The sequence below is a fragment of the Amblyomma americanum genome, chromosome 10 (genome assembly GCF_052857255.1).
Source record: "Amblyomma americanum isolate KBUSLIRL-KWMA chromosome 10, ASM5285725v1, whole genome shotgun sequence".
NCBI classification, from domain to species: domain Eukaryota; kingdom Metazoa; phylum Arthropoda; class Arachnida; order Ixodida; family Ixodidae; genus Amblyomma; species Amblyomma americanum.
Window position 1 is genome coordinate 101,721,964 of NC_135506.1, and position 9,532 is coordinate 101,731,495.

At 45.9% G+C, this 9,532-nt stretch overlaps 1 protein-coding gene across 1 annotated transcript; it reads left to right on the plus strand.

The window, feature by feature from the left end:
* Positions 1-4,300: 4,300 nt before the first annotated feature.
* On the plus strand, positions 4,301-9,310 carry cer (crammer). Its single transcript, XM_077639085.1, has 3 exons — positions 4,301-4,470; positions 7,924-8,063; positions 9,022-9,310. Exons 1-3 carry the CDS (start codon positions 4,359-4,361, stop codon positions 9,049-9,051), a joined length of 282 nt encoding a protein of 93 aa, XP_077495211.1. The 5' UTR covers positions 4,301-4,358; the 3' UTR covers positions 9,052-9,310.
* The last annotated feature ends 222 nt before the right edge of the window (positions 9,311-9,532 follow it).

The window sequence follows — 9,532 nt, forward strand, 5'->3', positions numbered from 1 at the left end:
GCCAATCGGAATGCTGGGACCACCCTCCTCGCTCGCAAGCGCCGAAGTGATCGTACAAACACCTTTCCGCCCCACGTGTACCTGGAGGCTGAAAACGGGCGGCCCGTTCGCTAAGCGGGCCGAGTAGAAGCCGCTGAAACACAATCGTACGACGGCCCTTAGTGTCCCTGCCGTTGAACACCTTCTCCACTCACCCGAGCTTGCATAAAAGGCGGAAAAAGAGTTCTCAAACTATAACCATCTGTCCGAATTTAGGCGAGAGCGATTGCCTTTGGTGTGTCACGTAATCTGATCTCATTTGACGGAGGAGCCTTTTTCTCTGCTGCCAAATCGAGCAAAGCCTTTCCGGGGTCGAAGCGGACGGCTCCCCATCTGCCACCGGCAAAGTCGTTAGCCGCCTGCAGAGGAGGAAGCTTGAGGGTGTTATGGGTTCGCCCTCTTCGACCTCGTTGCACATATAAGTCCATGGCCGAGGATTCACAACGGCTTCAACTTCGCGATGGATGGTGGCTAAGTGTTCGGCTGCCCTTGGCATTTCTTTCCGATCACTCTTCTTCGCGGATAAACTATGTGAATAGCACAAGGGAGCATACAGCGCTCACAATATCAAGACATGAGACAGAATCAAATGAAGCATAAGGTAGTTTATCTTGCCTTGAAAATATCCGCACTACAAATTTTTCTGTGAATTGCCTGCAGTATGCTTTTTCGCAGATCGGGCCTACAATGGGGAAGAGGATCGCTATAGGATGGAGCTGTTCGAAAAGACCTTGCGCTTCATCATTAATCATAATGAAAGATACAGAAAGGGCGAAGCATCAGACAAAGTTGAAGTGAATCATTTCGCTGACTGGGTGAGTTCAAGATCACCCAGCATTGTGACAAAAATACAAGATCAGTTATGTGCTGATCGCAGCAATTGTACATAGAACGATGAATTAAATGTGCCACCAGTTTGGAGAGTTGCTACATCCACCCGCCTGAGTTCGGACTCAAACGTTGGTGAAATTGCATCCGGCGTTTTCTATGAGCCAGCTCTATAGCTGTATCCTTCGTCGTCATCACTGATAGCATAACCAGCTAATGGCAGTCATATGTTAAAAACTGCCCTTCTCCGGTCACGAGCACCTGGGAACTTTTTCAACTGATGCCACAGGCAGATACCCCCTTATAGGTCTTATCAGTAGACTGGTAGAGAGGCTACGGCGCGGACATTTCAAGTGATATGCATCTTAGTGCCCATTGAGTCACCTACTCTAACCTATGATATTGTGCCGAGTTAGAAGCGGCAGGTAAAGGATATTAATTACGGCCTAAGTCGCAGGCGCTAAATGATAAAAACAAAAGGCCCACCAGTGCACTAAAAGCACGACACCCTCGTCGCCATCTCCTGAAGTATACCTGATCTGGAAAAATGTCAGTTTTACCACGTGTAACCACACAAGGATTGATAATCTTGAATGATTTTTCCAATGCCATAATATAACCATGTCCAGCAGTTCCTATGATACCATACTGTCGTAATTTTGCTTTCAAAGCTATTTGCCCAGAAGGAAACAACAGCACATAATACTGCTAGGTGTAGGAAGTAAGTAAATTTTGTTGCCTGCGATTTTTTATGATTAATTAGAACACTAGCCATATAGCAATGACACAGACATAGCAGAGGACAGGACTCTAGTTTTTAATTAATGATGACACACTAACTAGCCCAGCTTTCCGCCTTGATCGTGTTGATTTTTAGTCGTAGGCCACCGATGGTTGCAACATGATGATTTATTACCAACAAAATTTTAGTGAGCTTTAGCTGTTACGTGTTTCCTGCATTCAGATCCCAAAAGACACCTCAATATTTCTACAAAGAAATGAAGAGCAAGAAACCATGCGAATCCAATGTCCTGTTTCAACCTTCTTTGGACAAAGACGGAATATGACAGAACCAGCAAATGCTGCAGGGGAGAGACGTAAAACAGCACGGGCCAACTTATGTGCCCTCGAAAGACGTCAATGATGCGCAGCTGCTAAGAGATATGGACAATCGCAACGGGATCTCCCTGAAACGTTTCAAGGAGAAAAATACAAAAGATGACTCCTGCAATGTGGTATTCATAGAGAAGTGCAACGTTACACATCTGAAAAAAAAAGCTGGCACCTCGTATTCTGCGTGTTAAAAACGTTTTACCACAACTACTTGGTGAATGCCAATAAAACTGCTTTCTTTATTTCTTTCTTCTAAACGTGGCATTTGTACTGGCCCGGTGAAGAGGCCGTTCAAAAGCTTCTTTCATCCCTTATGATAATTCGATTAAACGAAAGAAGCACTCCTTGAGTCCCGGGTTTCATGAGAAACAGCTCTCCTTTTTCTTCAGAGAAATTCAATAACGTAATATTATGATTTTTATTTCCTGTGAGAAAATATAATCAACGCAGGTGATCGACAGTCCGCTACTCCGCAAGGTGTTCCTTAAGCGCCTGCTTCAGAACCTCCTGGTTGTCTCCGCAGCAACACGCAATGTTTTCTTGGACAAGCTAGTAGAGATGACAAAGGGCGTAGCCGACTACTCCTGCCCGAGTTCTGTTGCTGGGATCACGTCCGCCACGTCGTCCAGTCCAGTGGACGGCAGCTGTTTTGATTGAAGGCTATAATTAACCAACTAGCGCACACTGTTTCGAGCTGCTGACGCCGATGCCTCATCGCTACCCACAGTTCCCCCCGCGGACGGCCATGCCATCCTTCCAGTCATCGATCGAGCCTTGGCCGAGACGGGTTCTCCTCGCACCGCCGCAAGTTCGGCACCGACGTCCGCAAGTGCCGGCACACTTCCCTGGCACTGGGTAGCGCGGCGGTGAATTGCTGATGGCGGCGCGTCACTCCTGCTCGGCGCCCAGTCGCCTAAGTCACCGACAAAATCTCGGGATGCCGCTTTCTGGTTGACAAAAACGCCCAAGCTAGCATCGTGACTGCATCTCACCTCGATCGACAGCACTCTGAGACAGGAGCACTTTCGCAGTCGGTGTAACGCCCCCGATCGCTGGCTCCAGGGACAGCGCTCAGTAACTACCGATTTGAGCTTACGCCGGGAATTCCGCCAGACATTTACAGCGTTAACGGTCAACTCTGCGCAGCCCGTTAGTGTTGTGTGGAAAATCAAGCTGTTGGGCGAGTTGGTGACGATCTTCCATAGTTACAGCCGAAGGACAGAACAAGACAGGACGACAGAGCACAGCGCTGTCTCGCAACTGATGTAGGGAGCTAGAAATCGGTCAATGTAATATCCAAACTGGTAGCTCCATGTTCAAACATGCATAATACTCGTGTCTCTATCTTCGGAAAACATTTCACTTGGCAAGTATCATTTGAAAACACAAGTAATAACACGACAGAGTATACCAAGGGCTTGCTTCGCCAGATTTCTTTGATTACCGTTCCGGTCTTCCAGTTTGCTTTTATTTTCATGCAATTTACGAAAAAAAACTACATCGCAAGGAGAAAGAACAGACTGAGTAGTTTTCTCTCCTGAATGAAGCATTGAAATTCATGCTGTATTGACCAAATGTTGAGAGCAAATCTTTACTTAATTTAACTACCTTCAGTATACACTAGGTTGTCATGAACACGTCGTTGGATAATAATCGCTTGATTGGCATTGACATCTAGAGCAAGAATTTTGGCATTCCCTGTTTGGGCACAGTTCCGTTTAGGCTCTTCCCCCCAGCAATGGCGATGCAAACGAGTTGCTTCATTGTTTCATCGTTGGGCACGAGTGCTCTTGCACAAGAATATTGTTACTTGGTTCTGACGCTAAGTCATGTACTGTGGGGCTGCGATTTTTTTTTGTAGAAACTGCTTGCGTTCCGTTCAGCATACAAGTTGTAAAACCCTGATCTCCTGATGCAGTACACCACAAAGCCGAGTATTAACCAAGCTTTTGTCACATACAGGCCGAGGCTGTGGTTTCATGATTTCTGTATTAAAATAGACGCGAACGATTAGACAGATTTTTTAAGCTTCTATAAATCTCCCAATGTACACGTGTAACCCCCACTCGGTCCGTCTTTACAAAACAGACGGACACTTTAAAGCGATATCTCGCTCTTAAGCCAAGCAGAACAATGAAAAACTTACGAGCCCTGCCTCAGAAATCAGTATTATTAGGTAGAGTCTGTAAAAGCGATGCAGCCTATTTTCTTTTGAAAACAAGTGTCTTCTTGTCTGGTTTAAACAAATGAAATTGATTTCCTTTGTTGTAGCGGCTGGAGCATTTCCTGGAAATGCCATAAAAAAAACCCACAAATAGACCTCAACACGAGCACAACGTGCTAGCCTTTATTATTTTAAGGTTCCGGTTCTTGTCAACATGATTCTACTTTGTATCTTGCTGCCCACCGTGCTTGCATATATTGACGAGTCATATTATGAATCCAATGACTCCTTGGAGAACAAGTGGCGAACTTTCAAGAAAGAATACAGTAAGTCAGGACATTTCGTTCGAGTGTTTGTTTCTCACCAATGCAACAAGCTTTCCAGCATGACACGCTGTTTAGAGCTTGCAGTTCCATATGTTGCGCAAACCTCGATGATACACGCCAGATAAAAGTATGCAGCTGAAAAGATGATGTCCCGAATAATTACGGCTAGGCAAACGTCTGAACCTAGCCTTTAGAGAGTATTTTTTGTGGCATTCTAAAAATTGCAGAGGAGAACGCTCGCGCAAATACAAAAAACATTGGAAACCAGCTAGGTACACATATACACATTAATTGCACACTAAACATCAACAGACGCTGGAACACAAGGCCTACGATCACTATGTAAAATTAACACTGCGTTAAAAACTAGAATATACGCAACTAAGCAAACCGCCAGCCTTATTGAGGCCTTTGCATGGGTGGTGGTAAAGGTGAAGACTATCTTGATGGTATGTTATAATATATTTTAATGTATATACCACCATAAAATCTGGTTCCTGATCGTGTAGGGAGGAGAAAACAGCCCGGTGAGAGAGTACGTGGGCAGCTGCGTCTGCTGCCTCGCTTCCTGCCAACCCCTGGTGAGCAGGGGAAGATACAAGGTCGCGGTGTGCGGACCGTAGTAGAATGCGCCTTTTCTACAACTCGACTGTTTTGCTGAAATGAATTCATGCTTACGCCTCTTCTCAGTCCACGGAAACTACGCAGTTATTTAGTCCGCTGGCGACGAACAAAGTTCAGGAACGTGTCAGGCTCGAATTGAATGTCCTCTCGGCTGACGAGGTGGCCCAAGACTGTGATGTTCTTCATGGCGAAATCAAACTGATTGGTATTGATTTGAAGACCAGTAAAAGCGATGTACGTGAGTACTTCATCGAGCCGGCGTAAGAAGGCACACCGTGGAGGACTGTATCAATCATGCGCTAAAACGTAATGGGAGTATTACACAGCGCAAACGGGGTAACATTAAGATTGTAAAGCCCATCGGCAGCAGCGATCGCGGTTTTTTCTTTGTCTGCTTCATGAATGGGAATCATCCAGTAACGAGAAAGAAGATCTAAGGTGTAGAAACATTGATCTTCCTGGCGAGAGTCGAGAAAGTCATCAATCCGGGGCATAGAGTAAACGTCTTTGAGGATCATTTTGTTAACGCCACGGTAATCAGCAGAAAACCGCAGTGACCCATCCTTCTACCTCGCCAAAATCTCTGGAAGGACCGTAGACTGGCTGAAGGGCGAATAATATCTCGGCCGAGCATATGAACTCAATTCAATTCAATACAATTTTATTTCTCATTTTTTATAAGGATACAAAAAATGCAAGGCAAGCAAAAAAAAGATGCTGTTTAGCAGCTTGATGAAGGTTGATGTCCCAATATTTGATATCTTGAGGGGCATTGACATACAGCTTTTCGTGAAAATAATTAAAGATTTCTGGATGCCGAGAAGACCACTCACATTGCCCCCTGTGACTTTCAGTTCAGATAAATAAAACTCGGTACGGGCGGCGGCTACCAACCGACGTACCGTAAGGCTGTGGTGCTCGGCAACACAAAGATTTCCCAGAGAAGCAAAAGTCACATAGAAAAAGCCTTGGTGCTTGCGAAGAGAGTCCAGTAACTCTTGTCGTTGCGAAGGAGGGAGGCCCGGATTGATGGTGGTGGAAAGGTCCGAGGCAGAGACTTCCCATGCAGGCGACGACTGGGAATAAGCCGCTGTAAGCATGACGTTGGAAGACAGGGTTAATTTCCAACATGAATGAAAAGAGGTTCCTTTGGACAACCGATGAAGTTCACGGGAAATGTTCAAGACAACGGCGACGGCTGGCCCATTTTAAAACCGAACAAGGCTAGACGGGACGGGAAGACCCCTGGTAAGGCACCGATCAGAAGGCGCAATGATCTCATCCCCAAGAACAATGTCATCACAAGTAAGCGTTAAAAGTCTTGACACCCAGCGAGTGAAAGCGAATGAGCAGGGGAAATGAGGCGATAACATGGCTCTGGAGCATCAGAGGAAGGGTCCTTCTCGGTCATGTGGATGATGCGGTCACGTTATGCAATAAAAGCTCTTGCGGAAGACAATAATAGCCAGCCAAAAATTGGAAGGTAAGCGCAAAGAGAGGGCAAAGCAAATTGTACGAGGTGACGAACTCCATCAATAGAAACCCGCCCAATGCACTTTGCTGATGGGCAAATTAGGTCGTGGTTCGCTACATGCAGCTCAGGTCCATAGTACGGCATTTCCACCTCCCCCAGACGGGAACACAAGTTGGCCTGAATTACAGAAATAGCAGAATAAGCATCAATAAAGGTCCCTCTATTAACGAAATAATTCGATCGACGATATCAGTTACCCACCACGCACATTTTTTTTCTACAACTGAACATCCGCGATTTATTCCTCGGAGCAGAAACGCAGCACGCTACATCACCGACCACTTCCCTCCTCTCCCATCCCCCTCCCCGACCGTCCCAGGTCTTCCCTCTCTCCTTCCTTTTCGAGGGAGGAACACTCCACCCTTCGGCGAGGGATGCACTCAACACAAATACACCAATATAGGGGTAAAAATGAAGTAATCTCTCCTGTAGCGCATTCCCTTTTATAGAAGAGAGTGTGCTAGAGGACAGCCAACCCCCTTTCTTTGCTGTCACTTTTGAGCATACAATCTTCTCCAATGGTCATCGTGCCGGGAGGTCCGGCGCGTCCGACACACACTTGTCGCATGGTAAATGGGGCAATGCCCGCACCGGCTACCACCTCCCGTTTGAACACCCCACCCCCTTTCAGAATTTGTGGGAGCGCATTCTACAATTCTGCCAACTCCAGCGCATAAGCGATCTGCGCCGGCCTTCAGAGGACAGGGCTGCCAGGCATTGTTCTCTCGCAAGAACTTTCCTTAGTGTCCCTGCCGTTGAACACCTCCACACCTCCATTCACCCGAGCTTGCATATCAGGAGGGGGGGGGGGGGTAGTTCTCTAACTAAAACTAATTGCCCCACTTTAGGCGAGAGAGATTGCTTTTGGTGTGTCACGTAAGCAGATCTCAATTCGCAGAGGAATGTTCTTCACCGCCAAATCAAGCAAAGCATTTCCGGGGTCGAAGTGGGTGGCTCCCCATCCGCCATCGGCAGAGTCGTTAGCCGCCTGCAGAGGAGGAAGCTTGAGGATGTTATAGGGTCGCCCTCTTCGACCTCCTTCTATATACATGTCAATCACCGAGGATTCACTAACCCTTCAACTTCGCGATGGATGTGTGTTCGGCTGTCCTAGGCATTTCTTTCCGATCACTCTTCTTCGCGGATAAACTATGTGAAAAGCACGAGGGAGCATACAGCGCTCATAATGTCAAGAGATAAGACAGAATCAAATGAAGCATAAGGTAGTTTATCTTGCCTTGAAAATGTCCGCACTACGAATTCTGTGAAATGCCTGTCGTATGTATTTCTTTCAGATCGGACGTACTATGGGGAAGAGGATCGCTATAGGATGAAGCTGTTCGAAAAGACCTTGCGCTTCACCATCCATCACAATGAAAGATACAGAAAGGGCGAAGTATCAGACAAAGTTGGCGTGAATCATTTCGCCGACTGGGTGAGTTCAAGATCACCCAGCATTGTGATAAAAATAGAAGATCATTTATGTGCTGATCGCAGCAATTGTACATAGAACGATGAATTAAATGTGCCAACAGTTTGGAGAGTTCCTACATCAACCCGCCTGAGTTAGAAATCAAACGTTAGTGAAATTGCATCCGGCGTCTTCTTTCAGCCAGCTCTATAGCTGTATCCTTCGTCGTCATCATACCAGGATAACCAGCGAATGGCAGTCATATGTTAAAAACTGTATTTCTCCGGTCGCGAGCGCCTGGGAACATTTTCAACTGATGCCACAGGCAGATACCCCCTTATAGGTCTTATCAGTAGACTGGGAGAGAGGTTACGGCGCGGACATTTCAAGTGATATGCATCTTAGTGCCCATTGAGTCACCTACTCTAACCTATCATGTTGTGCCGAGTTAGAAGTGGCAGGTAAAGGATATTAATTACGGCCTAAGTCGCAGGCGCTAAATGATAGCAACCAAGAACCCCCCCCCCCCCCCCCCCCGTGCACTATAACACGACACCCTTTGTCGCCGTGTTCTTAAGTATACCTGATCTGGAAAAAATGTCAGTTTGACCACATGTAACCGCACAAGGATTGAAAATATTGAAATATTTTCCAATGCCATAGCATAACCACATTCAGAAGTTCCTATAAGACCATACTGTTGTTATTGTGCTTTCAAAGTTATGTGTCATGAAAGAAACAAGAGGACATTTAAGGCCTTATTATAGTAAGTAAGTAATTGTCGATTTTGCTGCCTGCGATTTTTCATCGTAGGCTTCCGTATGTTATAACATGATGCTTTATTTCCAACGAAGTTTTAATGAGGTTTAGCTGTTCTGTGCTTCCTGCATTCAGGTACTTAGAGACACCTCAATATTTCGACAAAGAAATGAAGAAGAAAAAATCGTATGCATCCATTGTCGTGTTTCTTCTTCTTTTTCAGACAGAGGAAGAATTTAATAGATACAGCTAACGCTCCACGGGACAGATTGAAAGCAGCACGCGCCAATTTATGTGCTGTCGAAAGGCGTCAATCAACCTCAGCTGCTGATATATTTGGAAAATCGCAACGGGAGGCTATGAGAAACGTTTGAAGCAAAAAAAAACTAAAAGATGACTCCTGCTATGTGGTATTCATGAAGAATTGCAACGTAACACATTTAAAACAAAAAACTTGCACGTTATATTATGCATGTTAGAAACGAAAATAAAATTTTCTTTTACTGCACCGATTTGGTGCTTGCCATCAGAAATGCGTGGCTGTATTGTCGCCGATTCAACTCTCTGAGAAAATGGTTGCTGGAGGAGCCCTTGCAGCATCTTGGCCTTAGTTTGAGCAGCCCGCTCTTGCTATCATTTGGCGCCAACACATTTGGGTTCAGCCACAGATCTGTTTGTACCGCTGTTCTAAATTGCCTGATAGAATCTCACCGACTGCCTTGCTAAGTTTTCCA